Source organism: Camelus dromedarius, chromosome 7 (genome assembly GCF_036321535.1).
Source record: "Camelus dromedarius isolate mCamDro1 chromosome 7, mCamDro1.pat, whole genome shotgun sequence".
Lineage (NCBI taxonomy): Eukaryota > Metazoa > Chordata > Mammalia > Artiodactyla > Camelidae > Camelus > Camelus dromedarius.
In genome coordinates, this window is record NC_087442.1 from 77,749,508 (window position 1) to 77,771,331 (window position 21,824).

Below are 21,824 nucleotides of genomic sequence, written 5' to 3' on the forward strand. Positions count from 1 at the left end.
ATGGCGGATGATACAGAAGTAATTGTCTCCACCATAAAAATGAGGTAGGTTTTTTCTACCACCTGTTAAGTAGGTGGTTTTCCCAGGTTTCAGCCACAGCCTGGGTCTTGCCATTTTCCAAAAAATAAAAATAAGCCACTACAAAATATATACACGTGAAATGTTTCGTTAGGGTAACTGAGTTGTTATATTAAATGTATTTTTTACTCTCAACCGTGAATCTGAGTAGGACCCTGGGTGGCCCTACCGGGTACTAAAGCCTTAACACGTCCCCTGTTTCTTGTTTGTAGAAAAAGGTTTCAGCCTCCTAGACCTTCCCTGAGTTCCAAAGGGCAGATTCAAACAGTATTTAGGGAAGTGAGGGAATACAGAAGCAAAGGAAAAGCTGTCAAAAGGCAGTGCAGCCCTGGGGCAGGGTTCTGGTCCCTCCTGAGGGGATATACATAACAATCTGATTCAGATCTTTCCAGTTCTTCTACAGGAACTAAGGCCCTCACCCAAGTGAAGGACGGAAACTTCAGGATGAGACCAGATTCCTGGAACACAGCCATGTGACCTCACCACCAACCAATCAGAAGAAGGTCACACACCCTGAGTCCTCACCCCAAATTTTGCTTTTAAAAACTTCCCCCCAAACTGTCAGGGAGGTTGGGTTTTCTTTGAGCACGAGCCACCCATTCTTGTTTGCTTAGCCCTGCAGTAAACCTGTGAACTAAAGTTTATATTTCCCGGCAAGGCAAGAAAAATTTAAACAAAAAAATTCTCTGCCTTTTAGCTTCCTCTCCCCGACACTGTGCCTGTGTGTCTGCATCATGCATCCACCGAACCTCCCCCATTGGCAGGAATACCTGCTCAGCTGTAAAGAGCAACATCTCCCTGGCATCAACAAGACAACTCCTTAGAAAATGACGTTCCTTCTTGATCTCGTAAGGGGTCACATGACCCACCAGGATGCTGCTTAGGTCTGGTCAATAACATCATTTGATGGACAGCCCTCTGTCTCAAAAAACTTAGTAACTACCTTGATTTCTAACCAGTGGAAAAGTTCTCAGAATTTTGTGAGGTGCTCTTCCCAGGTTATCATCCTCAAATTTGGCTCAAATAAAATTTTCCATTTCTTTCTTAAATCTACTGATTGTTTCGTTGGCAAACCTTTCTCTGCTCCAAACTCTGATGTTTTGGTTGGTTTGGTTGCACTGTGCATCAGGCACATGAACCTGCATTTGACATTTGGAAAGACAAAATGCCTTTTTTCCCCCTCAGGTTCAAGGGAAAGGTTAAGTGTGAACTGGAAAGGGACTCTGAAATGACAAGAGCATTTGACTGTTGACTCTTGACCGCCACAACCCAGAAGTGAGACCCTCCATGTTTTCTATTTAACATGAAAAAGCAGTTTACAAAGTAGAATCCTTGACTGAGTCTATGAGCACTAAGTATAACCAGGCAAAATCTTGTGTAAAGTTGCTTCTAATTGCTCATTTTCCATCTCTACCCTAAAACCTACCGCAATCCTGCCAAGGAACAAGACAGGAAGTCACGTATCCTTAGAAGTGTACTGCCTCTTGTAGGCTGAAGACTGACACTTCACAGAAGTGTACATCCCTTTACACAGTAATTGTATTCTTGAATTATATACGAATGACATTCCTGTAAAGCCAAATAATATTTTAATTATTTTAGGACTGGTGCTCACTCGAAAGACATCTTTGGCAAATCTTTTTCTTGTAATTGCTCCTTCAAGCTGAACTTAAATATCCTCAATATTTTTTATGACTATAGAGCACATTATGATATGCTGTATAACTTCAAGAAGCTGGAATGTTAATTAGACAAATACTGTCTGCCTTTCTATGATTGGCACTGTGAGGGAATCCAAACGAGTTACAAGATGGTGCTTAGCTTATATGAATAGGATGTCCTGTTCTTCAAAAAATTATAATATATAGAGCAAGGGATGTTTAAAACAGCACATGGAAGCTATTTAATGGAGTCAGTGTTCAAAACATCATATGACATGCAGTATAACACACCAATACAATACATATTAATAAGAAAATTCATGTGGCTTATTTTCTTTTATTCATCTGTTGAGCAGGTAGCTTGGACCACACGATGCATCTGATATGGACCAGACAAAAAGATGCATGAGAAATATGGAAGGAAGAGGTAATGTGAATTTGGGTGGAGGTAAATGTAAGCAAAATGTTGTGTAGCACGTTTAGGCACATAGTATTCCTATGATCTTAATTGCTTTTTATCAGAATTGCCTCTAAAATGAGCTACATCTGACTGGCAACTAAAAGAAAATAGTGAAAGGCTGAGGATACCAAACAGAAATGAGAGAAAATGTGTGGGAGTTTGTGTTAAATGGTTCAGATACAGAAACTATCTATTCTAGAAAATTTGCAGTGAAAAACATGAACTATCATTTGAGTAGATGAAAACCTTCATCATTCTGCCTTTTGATTTTATAAAGCAGAAGTGGGATCAACTAGAATGATTTGTTGCCTTCTCTAATACATTTTCATTAATACCCAACTGCAGAAAAATATGAAAACAAATGTATGTATATGTATGACTGAAACACTCTGCTGTACACTAGAAATTGACATATTGTAACTGACTATACTTCAATTAAAAAAAAATGCAACTGCACAACTTACAAAATCGTTTTGAAGGCAACTGAGACCACAAATGTTAGTCCCCTCCATGTCATGAGGACAGCCACATTTACTTCCCTAGATCTGGGTCTCCTAAACACCAAATACATTCAGCTGCTTACAGGAACTCTGGCCACACATTTCTTGCCTTCACAGCGACTCACTATCTAAAGTTGAATCCATCCTTTCCCCGTCTCCCAGGGCCCAAGTCTGTTCTCTCCAACATTGTCCAGCCCTGTCAGTAGCATCGACAGACCGCAAATATCCAAGCCAGAAAACCTGCCCATCTTAGAAACCCAACAATCTAAAAAAAAATTTTTTTTGAGGTAACATTGGTTTATAACACTATACAAGTTTCCTACATACAACATATTTCTCCTTCTGAGTACAATACAGTATGCTCACCATCAACGATTTAGTTTCCGTCTGTTACTAAACAGCTGATCCTCTTGGCCCACTTGCCTGCCCACCGCCTCTGTGACCTGCGTCTTCCCTTCTGTGCTCTGTCCGTACCTGTTCCAACAAGCCTTGATTTCTTCCTCCTAATGGTGATAGTGTTAAAACACCCACACACCAACCCACTGAAGAAAGGTCTTGTTTTAAAGTCATCTGAGTAAAATCTAAACTTTTAGTCGCATCAAAAACCACCAACACAAGAGACATACGTATTTCAGACCCAGTTCTGAAATGGCCCCCTTCATTCATTTCCAGGCAATTCCATACCATTTGAGTTTACCTGAGCACCCTGAACTAAGATCATGACAAAATCAACTCACTTTACATAGTCTACTAAGATATATGGAAGGATGTTTGTAAGAGTTTAAATAATCCACCAAGAAAGGTACTGTCTGAAATTTGGGCACTTCCTGTTTCAGTCCATATACATGTTCCATTTCCTAATTTTAGCACTTGATTTGAATGATTTCATTTGCTTACTTTTTAACATTTTGAACAGCGATATTTAAAATAGTTAAGCAATGCCCTGTGCTTCAACTTCTGTCTTTCTTAGTCCAGCAAAGTAGTTATTGGTGTGCCAAATGTGGTGGAATCCAGGCAAATATAGAGTTTAATTTCACCCCTAAAAAGGATTTATCTAGTTTTTTTTAACTAACAAATTAGAACTTGATGTTTCTTTATGAAAACAGAAGTATTTTACAAACTGCTGAAAAGACATTTTGATTTTAGATGACAACTTCTTGACATATTTGGGCATAGTTTATGTGTAATATGTGTGTTGTGTATATATGGTATCTACTAACCAAAAAAGTAGGTGCTATTTAAAGAAATGGACTTTTTAGTGTCAACTTTACCATGGAAATACCTTATTAAAAGATGTTTTTTAATATATATAATACAAATATCATTTTGTTATATATAAATATATAATTGATGTAGAAATTCTTTAATTATATCCATATTAGTTAAAGAGTAGAATTCACATATGTAAAAATTTCTAAGGAGATCTTACTAATTTTGTACTTTGATCTTTTTTCTGGTTTATGACTTGGCTGGTTTTGTTAGTCATCCAAGAATTAATGATCATGTTCCTGTTAAATATACATAAGGTACTAAGGTAGGCATTTAGCTTCCTAGGAGAGTCAGAAGACATGACTAATTGTACTCCAAAAGGTGTAGAGCTTCTAATACCAATATTTAATCAGTTGTGACTGAACTACGAATATTACTCTTCTATTTATTGACTCGGACAAAAATGAAAGTGTGTGGAATATTTTATATATTTGTATCCTTGTAAATTAGCAATGATCAACAACTAGTAGGAACTAAATATTTTTGAACGAATGGAAAAAACTTTAAAAGAAAATCATTTATAATAATATACAATATCTCGATCTGAACTTGAAGTTACTCTCCCCACCATAGTGTCCACAAATAAAAATATCTCCACTAAGGCTTTTAGTAAAAACTTTTTTTAAAAAAATTGAAGTATAGTCATTTACAACGTGTCAATTTCTGGTGTACAGCACAATGTTCCAGCCGTATATATACATACATATATTCGTTTTCATGTTCTTTTTCTTTAAAGGTTATTACAAGATGTTGAATATAGTTCCCTTTGCTATATAGAAGAAATTTGGTTTTTTAATTTTTTTTTATATATAGTACCTAACATTTGCAAATCTCAAACTGCTAAATTTATCCCTTCCCACTCCCTTTCCCCTGTAACCATGAAGTTGTTTATTACGTCTGCGAGTCTGTTTTTTTTTTTGTAGGTGAGTTCATTAGTATCCTCTTTTTTTCTATTTTAGATTCCACATATGAGCAATATCATATAGTATTTTTCTTTCTCTTTCTGGCTTACTTCACTTAGAATGATGATCTCTAGGTCCATCCATGTTGCTGTAAGTGGCATTATTTTATTCTTTTTTATGGCTGAGTAGTATTCCATTGTATAAATATACCACAACTTCCTTATCCAATCATCTGTCGATGGACATTTAGGTTGCTTCCATGTCTTGGCTATTGTATATAGTGCTGCTATGAAAATTGGGGTGCATGTATCTTTTTGAATTAGAGTTCCCTCTGGATATATGCCAAGGAGTGGATTGCTAGATCATATGGTAAGTCTATTTTTAGATTTTTGAGGAATCTCCGTACTGTTTTCCATAATGGCTGCACCAAACGACATTCCCACCAGCAGTGTAGGAGGGGAGTTCCCTTTTTTCCACACCCTCTCCAGAATTTATCATTCATGGACTTTTGAATGATGACCATTCTGACTGGTATGAGATGATACCTTGTAGTTTTGATTTGCATTTCTCTGATAATTAGTGATATTGAGCATTTTTTCATGTGCCTATTGGCCATTTGTATGTCTTCACTGGAGAATTGTTTGTTTAGGTCTTCTGCGCTTTTTTGGATTGGGTTTTTTTTGTTGTTGTTATTAAGTTGTATGAGCTGTTTATACATTCTGGAAATCTAGTAAAATCTTTCAAATTGGAAAACCTTTTAAAATATGGTTCAGCCAAAAGCAGATCTCGTGGTTTATACAGTGAAGGGAGGAAAGAGCACCAGCTCTTGAGAGCTCATTTTTTGGGGAGGGAAAGCTTTTTAGTTTCCTGGAGGGAATTAGACATAAATATCTCAGATTTTAGTTTTAAATGATCAGATGATTTTTCTTTTTGTCAAGAAATTAAACACTGGAGTTCATATTTTCAATTTTTCAATTCCCGGGGCACACGATCCTCCACTGTAAAAAAAAAAAAAAAAAGGGAAGAATATTAAATTATACAAAATAGCAGAGCTATATTTGCGTCTTGGGGTCACTGTTAATCTGAAAGATGATAAATACAAATCTTGTCCTTTTTACTCAGGGAAAAATTCAGGCATTTTATTGGCCTTCCGAATTAGTTTAAGAAACAGAAAAAGTTTGATTACTATATGTGAATACAGAAAGTAAATCTTTGATCACATGGTAAGGAGGACTATTCTATAATTTCACTTCAAGGATTCAAACAGGGAGTCCCTAAAAGAATTTGAAAACTTGCTTCAACATTGGAGTTACTTTGGATTTCTTGGTTATATGGCTTTTTGGTATATTTAAAAATTCAAGAAATGTAGGGGGTTTAAAGGAATAATTAGCTATGATTGAAGGCTCTTTTTCAAAAGGATTATTTTGACTTGATTTCTTCTGGTGTAAGTTTTCCTCTTACAATTTTAAGCATAGGTATAGTGATCTAAAGATACAAAACCTAAAGCATAGCTTAAGTGATTAAACACTAAAGGTTCAAAGGAAAAAAGCTTAATAATGCCTTTGTAATGGGAATGGTATAAACATCAATTATAGACTAGGCACTGTGATGGACAGCCTTGTTTAAAGTGAAGTAAACTATAAAGCCAGCGAAGCCATCCTTCTCAGGTGAGTCAGAGCTTTAGTAACTTGAGGAACTCCTAGTGGAAACGAAGTGGGAAGACATTCTTCTTTTATCAGTGAGAAGCCCTCTGGAGAGGAAAAATGGTTAACAAAAACTAACCAGGTAAGCTTAGATAATGAGTCACAAATTAAATCAGTTTAAGTCACACATTATACCCCTCTGTATTGCCTTAACCAACAAGCAAGCTGGTCAATAAGGGAAACACCGCTTTGACTCGCCTCAATTCCAAAGTCAATAGTAATCCCCACCCCCCACCTGGAGCTCTGTAAATTCTCCAGACCCTGAGCTTCTCTATCACTGTTTTTCCGCAAGCCTCTCAGTGCCTGGCACACAGCCGGCATTCATCTAATCTTGGGTGAATTGAACACAGGTGGCAGAGAAATCTCAAGTTGCTGTCCCGGGAGTGGCGAGGCAAGGCTCAGGTGAAAGGAATTATGCTAATTATTCTGACTGGAGCCCAGCACCATCTTTTTATCCCCATCAGGCCTGGGGCCGTGATTTGTGGGTGACTGGGTACCTCGCGAGGCCGCACTGCTTCCGCCTGTGCAGTCATCTCCTTCCCCTCGCACTAAAACAATACCTTGGCCTCCTGCCAAACTTTGAGCCGCGAGCGACTCTGGCTGTTTATGACCCTGAATGGGTGCTGGGAGAGGCTTGAGGCTGCTCGGAGTGCTAGGAGAGGCCCAAAGGAAGAGAAGAGGCCAAAGCTTTAAAACACTCCCTTCCTCCGCCCCCTCCCTTTTGTCCCAGACACCAAAACAAACGAGCTGATACACGTGTCCCTATGACTCTTGTTTACTATCAAGACTGCACAGTGCACGTATCTCTGGGACATGTAGTCCAACCCGTTCCTCCGATGTGCGGTTTCCGAGAGGAACAGAGCTAGGCTGACTACGAACCCACAATCCATTTCGGGGGCAAAGTTTGGCTGGGGTCCCGGGAGTCTCGGCAGCAATCCAATCCGAAGCGCTCACTCTAGTGATTGACACGCCGTCTCCTCCAGTAAACACAACACAAAAGTCAATACAAGCCCGCCCCCGAGATAGGCTGTGGTATCACCCAATGAGAGAGGGACATGATCGAGTGGCAGTTTCGCAGACCAATAGGAGGGCAAGAGAGCAAGGAGGAGGTTCAACCCCCGGGGGTTTGAAGGGAGGGGGAAGACGAAGCTTGAAAGATTTGGTAATGGCGACGGGTTTGGTAAGTGGGAAAGTTTCGGTTGAGGACTAAGAGCGGCGGCGGGAGCAGTAACGCGCGCTGGGGAAGCCGGCGCCAGTCAGAAATGGGGTATGCGAGCTGCTGGTGGTGTTGTCGTGGCCAGGGCGGCTCGCGGCGCGGCTGCCTGCACTCGGCAGCGGGTTTGTTGTCTTTCAGTTCGGGAAGGGGGTGGGGGTGGGGAAGGGAGGGGCAGGATCCCGAGGGGAGCCGGCGGCCGGGCGAGCCTGGGTCGGCCTTCCTCTTCCTCATGGTGGGGGTAGTTAACCGGCCGATGCCTGCCCTTGGCGAACCCACCATCCCGGCGTCTCCCGCGAGTTCACCTGGGCTTCGCGGCGGCGCAGCCCGCGGGAGTCTTGGGGCGGGGGCTGGGAGGTGTCGGCGCGGACCGCTCTCCGGGCCGGGGAGCGCGGTGGGTGGCCCGGCCGGGTGCGGAGATGGGGCGGGCCTGGGCCGGGGAAGGGGGCCGATGCGGCGCTAGGGCTGCCCAGGAAAGTTTGACTTCAACTCCCCGCGTATGGGCGGAGGGTCGGAGGTTGGCCCGAGGTGGGCGGCCGGCCGGGGTTGGGGGACTCCAGCGAGACGCCGCCTCTTTCGGGGCCGAGAGGGGATCTGGCCGAGCTGGGAAGCTCGCGGAGCCGCTGGGCCCCGGGGCTCATTGTTACGCAGTTCGAATGAATGGGCTCCTTGGCGCCTGCGCGATGGGGCTGAACTGAGGGGAAAAACAAGCCTGGAGTCCAGGCTGCGGTCACATGATGGGGGGAGGGGAGGGGAACGCGATGAATGGCGAAAGAGGGTGGGGGATGGACTTGGCGTGAACTGGGAGGCACTGCCTCTGTGTGACCGAGAGCCGAGGCTTGGCAGGCGATTCCAGTCTCCGCCTTCCAACCTATGCTGCTGCCCTAGGCAGATTAAAACAAAACAAAAAAAGAATCCAGGCGAAGTCGACAGCCGGGGCCCGGTTTTTGCAGCTTCTTTAAACGCTACATACTGTCTAGGGGATTTCACTTGCCGCCTTGCATTCTACACTCGTTAGAGCTCTTTCTTAAGGAGTCTTCATCAAGAATCTTTTGTAAAAGGACCTCTGAGCAATACTCAAAAGAGTCTAGCTCTGGGAGCCACTGATGCTAAGACAGGAGGGTCGAAGGGAGTTGTATGTATATTTACTAGGAAGTGCTGGAGTCCTACCAGCAGTTCCGACTAAGTGCTTTCAGTTGGTTACCCAGTAATAGACGATTCCTAACAGTGGTTTTCAAATTAGTTACCTGTTTTTGTTTGTTTGTTTTGGGGGAGGTAATTAGGTTTATTTAGCTGGTTAATGGCGGTACTGGAGATTGAACTCGGGACCTTGTTCATTTTAAGCATGCTCTCTACCACTGAGCTATACCCTCCCCTTCAAAGTTACCTTTAGAGAATTAAAATAATTTTAACGTTTGTAAATAATTTCCTGTTGTTTAACTGTGGATAATGATCTACATTTGTATTGTACTCCTAATACTTTGTCTTTGCTTTTTGTTATTGTTTTGCTGTTATCTTCTGATTTAGGTTGCTAACAAGAGTGTTAGGGTCAGCTGTTAAATTTCCCTGAGTAAACTACTCAGTTCTTTCTGAGAAGGCAATAGTTGGCAAAGTTTTAAGAAAATTTGAATTATAATCAAAAGAATTAAATACACTCGTTAAGTTTTTGAGCAACTTTATACTTTTGAGGAAGCCGTTTACTTTACAGCAAAATACTGCTGTTTATTCGAACTTGACAAATACATTATTTATAGAATGATTTGCTTTCACTTTCTAGTTTCTATTTTGTTTAGTTTCATAAGCCCGATTACCTTTTTTAGCCTGGAACTCTTCCCCTTTGTTGGCTTTTCCAACTTGTACTCCATACATTATTTAGAAAAGTACCTTCTCCCAGGGTTTCCTGCAAGTCTGGCTCCCCAGTTTTCCTTGTTTCACGGTGCCTACTTCTCAGCCTTGAAACATGGTACTGTCGCTTTAAGAGTTGTCTTCTCCACTGTATTTTAATTTCATTGGACCTTTTCCTCACTAGCCAGATGCTCAGTGATGCAAGCAAATGACCTGGGCTTCATGAATGAATAAACTGCTGGACCCTGAAGGTCTTTGAGGGAGAATTGCAAACTGGTCTCCTGTATTTGTTTGAAATGAAAGTATCAGTAATTTTTTTTAATCTGCCATAAATAATCATGAGAACATGCTAATGAGGCAACGCCAGATATTTTACATGTATTATCTTTTAAGCATGAAAGTGTTTAGTTAATTCTGAGAAAATAACAAATTTTTTAAGCTGACAAATATCTTTTATTTCGTAAAATTCAGGAAAAGTGATACTATTTATTAGCAATGATAGTCTTGTATATTCTTGTTTATGCCTGACTCAGTATTTATATTTTGATCTATGTTTACTTTGGTACTCCGTATCATAATTTATACTGTCATTTGCTACAGAAGGAAGAGAAAAATTTCTAGTATAGTTGTTTGAATTTTTTAAAGTTATTGACAGCTTAGAAAAGCTTTTTTCACAAGTTGTTTTAGGTAATATGAAATTTTTTAGGATTACAACCAAGTTTGGGAATTGTATATTATTTCATAAGTTTTTTTTTCATAAGACCACCTATCTTAACTACTGTTTGAATTGACAGTACTCATGTAAACAGATTTGTGGATGGCTTGTAGTGGTGTGTTAGAGGTTTTCTGTTGTTCATCAAATCAGTATTTTGTGTGAAATCGGCATGAAATTGGTAAAAACTTGTGTAGCTGTATTTGATACTGTCCAGTAAAGGCAAAGAGTCTAGTTGGGGCAGCAGTGACTAATGAGATAGAAGAATGCTTTGGAACCAGGTGAGGATGTGTGATGTAATATCTTTTATATCTCTAATAACTGTGATAGACAGATGCTGGTCCAGTTTACCTGGAAAACTGAGGCATAGAGGTTAAATTGTTTGGGGTCATATAGATGGTACGTGATATTCTACAGTAGTTCTATGGAAAGAATACCGCCCACTCTTGGGGTATGGATTTTGTTTTGTTATGTTTCCTTAGCACTGTGGCAAACTAGAGTTGTAGAAACATTTTTTTTGAAATCTTTTGTTTGAAATTTCATTGAAAATACTCTAGAAGAACTGCATTAAAGCCCCCAGCTGCTTTCGGTGTAAAAAGTTGCATTTAATATAGTTTGTTAAGTTTGTTATGGAGGCTCGCTTTAGCTTGGCGTTATGTAATGCATTTTAAATACTACTTCAGTTTCTCATTAGAGATACAAAGTTCATCCTCTGCCCCCAAACAATTTGAACTTGGTATAGAAGTCCTTCAGGATTAGGGCAGGACACATAGCAGAGCCTTTCCTTGATACTCATACTGAGGATGGAAAGATAAGGAAGGATTCAGGGAAGAACAGGCACTTGAAAGTAGATGTCCAACTAACCTATGTTGTTCTATACCTTTTGTCCCTTTTTGCTCAGGGTTTTGTTTTGTTTTTGTTTTTGTTTTTTTTTAAGAGAAAATGGTCCCTTTCATTCGTTAGGGTCCTGTTTTCCTCATCCAGAATACTACTTTGTTCACAGAGCTGTTTTGAGGTTTATATAAAATGAGATGAAGTGTGTGGAAATGCTCCACACGTGGTAGGTAGGTGTTTAGTTGAAACCTAATTTCCTTCTTTTTCATTCACTGAGACTCAGCTATTTTTAGTCATCTCTTACTCTCCTTATTTTTCTAAGACTTTGTGGGTATTTACTTCTGAAAGTTTGTAAAACAAATGCAGTAGGGCCTTCCCGCTCCCCCCCCCCAATAAAATTTTGTAGTATGGAACATGACATTTCAAAGTATAACTGCTGGAGAATTGTACTCCTCCCTTTTGAGAATCACTGATCTAATGAAGAGTTGACATCTACAGAGTTAACTAAAAACACAAGACAGCTATGTCGAGTCCTGTAATACCAAAGCAGTGTACAAAAGCGTGAATGAACAATAGCGTTAGCTCTACCAGGAGAAATTTGAAAGAGGAGCTTGTTTATCCCAGTGAACATCTAATTGGCGTGATGTATGTGGGGGAGGATTTTGAGTACAGACTCCTCTGGTGTTGCTTTACTGTATCAAACAGAGACCTTGCTTCCCCCAAATAGTTTGACAGAAAAATGAGACAGAAAACTTATGTTCGTATATGGGTTTGAATTAAGTCTCACAGTAGCCCTGTGAGATAAGTAGAGGTAACTTGAGGTTAAGCAACCTGCCCGAGGTTACCTGTAGAGCAGGTTAATTTCAAGTCTGTTGACTTGAAGTCTAGGCTCCCGTTTACTGTCCAGGAGGTTTACAGAAGTAAAACCTCCACTGTCTCAAGAGACCACACTTTTGATAGCCTTGAGTAATGAAAGGTGCAAACATACAGAATTCAAATTCAATAAACATTTACTTTGGTCCTTTTGTTACTTGTTTTGAAGCGGAAAATGTTTTTCCCACTTCATCTAAGGACTATTGTGATGGGATGTTGGTAGATGACTTAAATAGTGCTGAAGAAGTGGTCGAAGTTGCGAGGAGATGTGAGTGTACTGTGAATGGTGAATGGTGGGCCCCCGGACCAGCTGATGGGGCAGGGCACATCTAACTGGGAAGGATGAGAAAGCCTGAGCGCTCTGCAGAGGGAGGAGGACAGGACAGACTGCAGCTCTGCTCCAGACGCTTCAGGATAGCTCTGAGGAGGCGTGTATGTGTACGTATGGTGCAACTCTGAACTTCGTAATAAACAGAAAATGAGAACATGTTCAAGTTTCAGATCACATCTGTATGTGAAGGACGTACAGTAGATATTCACATGAAGTTTGAATCATTAGACAGGTTAAATGGTGTTCTGTGTGCATAAGATGTAGGGAAGTTTTCTACAGAAGGAGTTAAAATGTGCTACCTAAAATTAATATTAGCTGTTCTGAGAACTCAACATAGAATGACTAGTTCCTCTCATGTCTTAGGCATTACTAAATAAGGACTCTGCACTGATACTACCAATTGCCTTTTCTTTTATGAGAACTCTTGCAAAGGGAGCTGGGAGTGGGTGGCTTACCTAGACAGAAATACAGAAATTAGGAATGTGAATATACTCTGTTTTTTAGTACACTGTCCCTTAAATCTTTGTTTTTAATGTTCCTGCAAACTCAAGTTGTGTTTCATATGATTTTTTAAATAGACAAAGAGAACGTTTAAAGTATAATTCTCATCGTGTCAGACCTCTGTTCAAAAATCTTCAATGGTTCCCATTGTCTGCTAGTTGCTAATAATACTGGCCACTCTACATGGAGAGTTTGCTCCGTTAGGCACTACTGTAAGCTTTTGACATTTATTAGTTCACTGAGTTTTTACAACCTATATACGTGCTTTACTATTTCCATCTTAAAAACAAGGCGTAAAGATTTTAAGTAAATTGTCCAGGAAGTCAGTTTGTGTTACTAGCCACATCTCTTGTAGCTACCAATTTTGTAGGAAATTATTTGTTAATGCCCCAGCAGGTTTGCTGTATCTGATGATGGGACTGATTAATCAATCAGTACATAGTAGATTGTCCTTACGGAAAAGTGTTCATTTCTTGGGAATGCCTCATTCAAGGCAAAAGATGCCTTACATCTTTTAGATAAACCATTATTTGCTTAAAGTCATGGCATGATATGTGGTTTTTATTGAGATATATTGGATAACTTGACACATTTCCCAGAAAGGAAATTGCCAAAGCTAAATAGCTGGCTGTTTGGTCTCCTATTGTTAATTATTTTCAATTACTGTTCTGTTTAGGACATTAAGTACCCAAAGTGTGTATAGTATTGCCTTATGTCAGTCTAGGGATAAAAAAATCTTTTAAGAAGTCATTTTGCATATCTTTCACTCACTTTGTTTCAGTTCAGCCTCACACCTGCTCTGGGAGGAAAGGAGAGCAGGTGTCGTTATCCTTCTTTCTAGATTAGGAGATACTGAATTAGGGAGAAGCTCACTTAGGTCCTAGATTTAGTAAGTGATCGAGCTGGAATCAGACCCATGTTTCCTTACATCTCCTCCTATGCCCTTCTCACTACTCCGTAGTACATCTTACAGTTGGTATTGTGTAAGGCTTTAAAGCAATGTCCAAGAAATGGATAATAATTGAGGAGTGCAGGCAGAAAGCATCCAATATAAAATATTAGAAATAAAGTACGGCAGTAGGCAGTTTGGCTACATGTGTCAGGAGCCTTAAGAAGATGTTTAATTGCCATCCAACTACTACTCTGTCTCTGGGAATCTAAAGAAATAATCAGATGTCAGCAAATACTTAAAAGAATATAAATTCAGTATTATTTAGAAGAGTGGAAAAACTGGGAACATGTTCAGGAGTAGGAGGGGTAAGTAAATTTTGGCACACCATTATGATGTATATTATTTAGCTGTTTAAAATAGAGCTTTGAAAAAATGACACAGGAAAATGCTTATGAACCTATTAAGGAAAAAGTATATTGATCATATTTAATATGAAATATGAAGAAGAATTAATGATTGTAGGTATCTGCATGAAAAAGATGGAGTTGTAAACTAATACACTGAAATGTAACAGTATAGCTGGTCAGCGGGATTAGAAATAATTATTATATTCCTTTTTTTAAAAATGCTTTTTTCATTTTTTTCCCACAGCACTCATATATTTTATAGTCAGGATAACATTTATTTAATAATTTTAAAAAGTTAATGAAAAAGCCTGTCTAGAAATAATTTGTCAATGTTTGTTGGTGATTATGTCAGGGCTTAGGAAGCTCTGGTATAAATATCTTTTCGCTGCATTTTTTGATCAGCCTGGGCTTGGGTACTTGACTTCTTTTAACAGCAGTATATTTTATTGTTTTATTTTAAGGAAAAAAACTATATGTTATATTAGAATTTTTTGTGTATTTCACATTAGCACATTAGAACTTTTTTTAAAAACCAGATTTGGAGTGGAGCCTGAAAAATCAGGAAATCTTCCTGCTTCTGTCCTCCATGTAGATAACTAATTTGAGTGTGTTCAGAAGCAGGTGTCTAACCACATGTTACTTTCATGATAAAATTTAGTTGGTATATTTTGCTGAGGAATTCTTTAGGTGTATTAACCTGTATTATTTTCTTCTTTGTTATAACTTTGCAGTCTTGAGATAATGGTAGATTTACTATTTGTTTAGCTAAATATCCCACACTTATGCATCTTTCTAGATATAGTAGCCTATTCAGAATCACAGGTATCTTTTTATTATGGTTAGGTCCCAAATCTCATTAAGAAAACAACATTTTTATTTTTATGAGAGGTAATAGTCCTTCAGCCTTTTTTAATTTAATTGAGGAAAAGCTTGTTAATTTTTTTCTAACTTTGAAGATACAAGTTTTTAAAAAAAAGTTCTGTTGATCTCAGTATTGGGGTCTGAAAGGAGAGTAACCAGATTAAAGAAACAAAATGTAAGTTAAGCTATTAATCCTTTGGGATTTGGGTATAATTTAGTGCTGACTACATGGTTATAGGCCAAGATATCAGGATGTCATCCCAGTCTAAAGGATTTGAGGGGGATACAAATAGCAGTATATGATTAAGTTAAAGATAGCATTGTGATGTCTCTGATTGATTTTATACTTACATCATTTCCAAATCACATCACTTAATTTTTTTTCTTATGTTATTTTTTAAGTCGGAGCACCATAACATGGTGTGGGAAGTGAAGACAAATCAGATGCCTAATGCAGTACAGAAACTCCTGCTGGTAATGGACAAGAGAGCTTCAGGAATGAATGACTCACTGGAGTTGCTGCAGTGTAATGAAAACTTGCCATCCTCACCTGGGTACAACTCTTGTGATGAGCACATGGAGCTTGGTAAACAAAATTAAGTTTTTAGGAGTTTCACTGAGATTCAGATTAATTTTCATGTTTAGCCAGCTTTTCCACCTACCTTGACTGCTAAAAAGTATGTGAAGTTTTGTACATTAGGAGTTTTCAGTGTTCTCTTGTTACTGCTTATAAAATATTATTTAAAGCCAACATAACTTTGGGCTAGTTCTGGTTATCATAGACTCATTTACAGATGGTCTTTGTGGGTAAAGATGGGCCTTTCAACATACCTTATGAGAACCTTGCTGTGTGGCTTTTCGGAAGATGTTACTTTCGAAACATCCCTTTGAGCTCAGTAAATTATGCCTGGCCACTCTTCGTGCCTGGTGTGTTGGTACAATGGGGAGATTACAGTGGACCCTTGAAACTTGAGGATCTGACGTTTATGATTATCACTGCTGCCCAGCTACTCCAAAGACGAGATCTGTGGGAGTGTGTAGGTGTGTTGAGGTATGACTCGGCATCGTATTGCTTTGAGGTGATGAAGAGAGGTAACCTTGGCTTGCTGCCGAGCTCTTCATCTTGGCTTTGTCCCCATTTATTGTGCAGTTTTCCCTAATGTTCACAAAGACTCTGAGATGTTGTTATCCTCATTTTACAAATGATGAAATGGAGGAGGTTATATACTAGTGTGCTCTTGGGGAATTTGGAGATCCTGACATAGCCTGCTTGAGTGCTAAGGGGTTGCTGGGCCCCAATATTCATTGAGTAGTGGTTACAGTTGAGCAAGGAGCACCATTTCAGTCAGGCAGTTGATTCCCCATCATTACATTTTAGGTTTCAGGAGGAGATCAGGAGCCTAGGGTTCAGGAGTCAAAACCTTGTACTACCCCTCATGACTTCAGTTTAAAAGTAGTTTCCGCTATTTTTCTGGTCTCTGGCGGCAATGATGAAAGGAAGAGCTGCCGCGGGTCTGTGCTCACGCCTCGGATGGTCTGGTCGGGCAGGACTGCTCCAATTCTCCATGGAGAGGAGCAAGCAGACGTGCAGCGCGGAACCCAATGACCTGAAGGCCCGCAGCGCCCCGGCTACCAACAGGCGCCTGCTACGATGGGCTGATTGCACTGTGGGACTGGGCGGGTAGCCGGTGGCACAGGTGTGGTGGTCAAGAAGTTGAGATCTGGCCAGTGGAAGCCCACCTCTGCCATGTGCTGACCACTGTCAAGAACGGCCAGGCCCCACCCCGGCCCTCCACTGCAGTATCCGGCACATGGCCCGAAAGAACCAGGAGCAGCTGCCTCTGGACGGAGCCAGAAGCCCGGGCTGGGGAAGAGGGAGCAGACCCGCCCCACCAAGAGCGCCTGAGTACCCCTCCCTAAAGCAGTAGAGACGTCAGCTGGGAATGAAACTTAACTTTAAAGACAGAACCCTTTCCCTTTAGAGTAGTTAAAGATGTGATGGTCACAGAAGGAAGTTGGCAGTGAGGGAAGGGAAATGGCTGCATCACCAGGAGAATTAGAGGGTGGAGTTTTCTTAGATATTTTGACCGCTCCTGGAAAGTGGGATGCTTTCTAGTCAGTTTTACGGACGAATGTCCTGAACCGGTACTTGTCAGATGTTTCGGGTTTAGTGAGCTATTCCGGTTATTCCCCCTGAATAGGAATTATGAGTATGTACTTTTGTAGTGACAGTTTTGGGGAACTCCCAAGACTAGAAGGGTTTCTTGACAGATACTGGAGACCCAGTGGATCTGTAGAGTTTGTAGGTGTGTGTTTCAGAGATTTTTTTTTTTTTAAGTCTTGCAAGATGCTTTTTCTCCCAACCTTTCATTTTCTAAATTCAGGTTTTTTTGGAATTCAGTCTTCCTTATAGTATCATAGCCTTGGCATGTATGTGAGTGGTACTTAAGGACTACTGCTAGTTTTCTTTCTTGAGTAGCTGAGGATCTATCATAGACTACATTTTGGAAACATTTTTTTGGAAAAAATAACTAGTAAATGTTACTGAGTTCAGACTTAAAATGTTTTTTAATTTATTAAAAATTAAAAAAAATTTTTTAAATTTTTTTTCAGGGGGATATAATTAGGTTTACTTTTATTTATTTATTTTTAGAGGAGGTACTGGGGATTGAACCCAGGACCTTGTGCATGCCAAGCCTGTGGTCTACCATTTGAGCTGTGCCCTCCGCCCCCAGACTTCCTCTTTTTAAAAAAAAAAAAATTTAGTATAGATAAGGTTGAATGAGTAGTACCTAAAAATGTGTACCATGACTATTTCATCTTTGAAAATTGTTTTTATTTACTGCAGTGATTTTGTATAACATTTTAGTAAAGTGTGAACAATAAGTACATACATGCACACAAAAATGCCTCTTTTCTCATTAACATGTTAGCAAAAATGTCTCAGTGTGGTGTATGGATTTTTCCAGGTGAGCAATAAAAAATGGGGAAAAATCAGAGAACAGGAACAGTGTGTGAGCAGTAGTGGTGATGGCATGGTTGGGTGCTGCGGGTGTTTATGCATTCACATTAGTTAGGGTTACTTTTCCGTCAGACTCTGTTGACCCTTAAATGTATAAGGTGTCATTTTTTTCAGTTAAAACTTGTTTCATTCAAGAAAATGTTCCGAATTTACATTTTTCCACTCACAAAATTAATTAGCTAAATTTGAGGACCTCTTTTTCAACTGTAATTGTGATATTGTTCCCTGTATTAGTAACTTCTTGTAATTTTGAGTGTGCTTATTTGCAGATGATCTTCCTGAACTTCAGGCTGTTCAGAGTGATCCTACTCAATCTGCCATATACCAACTGAGTTCAGATGTGTCACATCAAGAATATCCAAGGTCATCTTGGACCCAAAATACCTCAGACATATCAGAAAACACATACGGTGAAAATGAGGTGGATTGGCTAACAGAATTAGCGAATATCGCCACCAGTCCACAAAGCCCACTTATGCAGTGCTCCTTTTACAACAGGTGGGACATTGGCTGTCTTCTTATTGAAAACTACCATTACAAAATGCTATTGATTATTTTTTTCTGTGGTTTTAAAAGTGATAATGTGATTGACTTCTATTGAGTGGTTTATTAAAGTCAGGTAGAGTTAAGCTCCTTGTCTTAAAATGATCAAAGCTATTTTACCCAACACTATAATTTCATATTTTGAGAATCAGATAAAAGTGATAGGAGAACAACAGAGTCAAAAATGTTTGTAAATGTTTTAAAAGCATCAAAATATAAATTAGACCAAGAATACTCTTACTATAAATTTCTATTTATAGAAATGAAGATTATTTGTCTAAAGAACCATAATTAAAATGAACATTTTATTTTAATCACTTTTTTTTTGGTGGGGAGGGGCGGTGGGTGGAGTTAGGTTTATGCTTTTCTACTTTTTAAGGGAGGTCCTGGGGATTGAACCCAGGACCTTGTGCATGTTACACATGTGCTCTACCATTGAGCTATACCATCCCCCTGAACATTTTATTTTAAACTTCTGTCAATCTTGACTCAGGTTCCTTTTGGTCTAGGTTTGTTTTTTCCCACAATGTATGTGGCTTTACGTTATTTGTATGGTTGCTAATACTAAAATCGTGAACTTACGAAAGTAGACTCCCATTGATAAAAACCACTGTTTCGTTCACCTAGAAGCCAGGGTTTAAGAAAATGAGTTACTGTGCTGTGAAACTAGGAAAGCTTCCAACTAATACTCCTAGAGAGACCTAAGTAGATAATATTTCATTAACTCTTCCCAAGGTGATAAAAATGGCTGTGTAAAAAGACGTAGTTAAATATGACAGTTTGCAGGGGAGAGAAACGCCCAGATTTGTACTCGTGTGGGTGAGCAGATCAGAGTCCATACTAGGTGATGCAGGAATGACTGAATTTTGGTAGTTTTCCTAAGTTAGTACAATTCTTTGCTAAAGAGTAAACTTGTTAGGGGTGAAGCCCTGGTTTTCTTGGATCCCTTCAGTTTTGCTGTTTGTCTTCTGTTCAGCAGGTCTTGATCAGAGCAAATTCAGTTGGTCTTGATCAGAGCAAATTCAGTTTAAGTCCCTGAAAATTTCTACAGGAATGAAAACTTGCCTTTTGAAGTGTTACTTCCTTAATTGTCCCCGTTTTCATTGTAATTTTTTAAATAGTCACAAAGCAAAACATTTTTTCATAATTAAAAAAGCAAACCCTGATTTTACTGGTGGACTTTATTTTTTCTTTATTTCTAGTTTAGAGATAATGCTTTTCATTTTTCACAGCAAACTTATGAGGGTTTATAATTTAGTTCACAGAAAGTTGAGTAAAGCCCTGAGAAGAAAATTAATATAAAAAAAAAATAGAAGAGTAGCTCCCTAAAGATGTAAATTTCTTCTGTGCAGCATTTTCTGTGTTCCCCTTCTTCATAGGGAACGAGACGAAGAGTCATGCTCTGCCGTCTTGCCTGTCTCTAACACTGTCAGTGGCTGTTCGCGCACCTTGTAGAGTGCTGAAGTGTGTTAGTTACTGAACTTTGGATGTCTGAAGTCGTAACTGTACAGTACTGGGGGTTGAGGACAGGAAGAATCTGTGTTATCCCTGCACTGATAGAAGGATGAAGAGAGCATGGAATTAGTGGTTCAGACACACTGAGCATATTAATTTTTACAGAACATTTAGGCCGTGTACGTTTTAGAACATTGCATTGTTACTTCTCTTTTAAATGGTTAAACAGAGGAACTGATAAACTCATTTTATTCGTTATGAAAGCAGGAATGAACTAAAGGAATTTTTAGCAGTTTGGCCATTCCTAGTATTTCATAAAGATCTAAATGTATGTAATAAAAGGAAGAAATTGGGCAAAGATGAAATATGTAGTATTTGTATTTTGAAATATAAAATTGGAGAGTAGGCTAAAACACATGGAAATTTGAGGGCTTTTTATTTAAGAAGTGCTATGAAATGAAAGCATAGTTTTATACATAGATCCTCACTTAAAAGTAATTTCTGCAAAAATACAATGAAAAAATGTTAAGAGAAAATAAAAACTGAGAGGCTAATCAGATTTCTCAGGGAATAAGGGGAGAATTGGAAAGTAAGATGGCTCTCCCCTTTTTAAAAAGAGGATTAGTACAGACACGTGTAAACCTTTTTCTGTTAAGGACTAAATTTGTGTTTGACATCTCAAGAGAACTGTCCTGGTTTGAGATCTTCACATTTACCTCCCAGACCCTGAGGTCAGCCTCTGGGCTGCTGTCCAAACCCCCGAGTCAGTACATGTTGCTGGATGGCTGATCCGTTTGTGGGGGAAGGATCTGAGTGTGTTCTTGGGAACCCCATGTACTCTAAAGGGAGCACTGCCTGGTAAAGGGGCTTTTGAAGCAGAAAGGCAGAAGAGGTACCTTTTTTTAAGGTGATCATGCTGGAAAATAACTAACCTCATATGTAGATGCTTTTCACAAGTTTGTATCAGAAATGGTTCCAGTTACAAGGAGTTTCAAATAGGTTGCTTTCTACTGTATTAAGTTTAAACATTTTGGTGTTATTGCCCACTGATATGGGTAGTTGGTAGGTAGAGGTCCGTGTTGGTCACATTAAGCTTCGATGCCCTGTTCATACTGAGATGAGGTGACTAAACAAAAGAAGACAGAAATGGAGAGGGAACCCCGCACAGGGGGTATTAACCTTCGTGAATGAAAATAGCACTTGTACATGTCCTTATTGTATGAATGAGTGGATAGACAAATGAAGCAGTAATTTGGAATTTAAAGTACATTGTCTAATTCGAAAAGGATAAAAACCTTTAAAATGTGTGAAGATGGCTTGGGTAAGAGGTTAAGTGGGAACAACATACTATAAAGGAAATTTTGATGTCTGTACCAGTATTTCCCGTAGGGGTGTTGTATGTAATAACGTTGGCATTAGGAATATGACGTTCTTTTCATCACAAGGAAAGATCTACTTTAAGGACCGCTGCTTTACAGCTAAAACAGCTTCTTTATTTTAGATCATCTCCTGTACACATCATAGCCACTAGCAAAAGTTTACATTCTTATGCACGCCCTCCACCAGTGTCCTCTTCTAAGAGTGAGCCAGCCTTCCCACATCACCACTGGAAGGAGGAAACACCAGTCAGACACGAAAGGGTAAGTGTATTCATGAGATGAAACTTTTATGAAGTTCACACAGCAGCTGCAGTACATTAACTTCCCTCTCTAAGTTCTTTTGAAGCCCATGCAGATGGGAAGTAGTGTGTCTCATCGTGTTG

General features: G+C 39.4%; 1 protein-coding gene across 3 annotated transcripts in view; it reads left to right on the plus strand.

The window, feature by feature from the left end:
• The first annotated feature begins 7,706 nt into the window (after nt 1-7,706).
• The window catches only part of HBP1 (HMG-box transcription factor 1), a 28,206-nt gene continuing 14,088 nt past the window's right edge, over nt 7,707-21,824 (plus strand). Inside the window, exons 1-4 of one of the 3 annotated variants that reach the window (XM_010984838.3) lie at nt 7,707-7,753; nt 15,445-15,628; nt 18,334-18,562; nt 21,564-21,702. In XM_010984838.3, the coding sequence (XP_010983140.1) occupies nt 7,739-7,753; nt 15,445-15,628; nt 18,334-18,562; nt 21,564-21,702 (567 nt within the window). In that variant the 5' untranslated portion in view covers nt 7,707-7,738. Of the gene's footprint in view, nt 7,754-7,820; nt 7,841-13,401; nt 14,140-15,444; nt 15,629-18,333; nt 18,563-21,563; nt 21,703-21,824 lie in introns of those variants that run through there. The other 2 variants (XM_031454689.2, XM_064487694.1) reach the window with 2 other exon arrangements.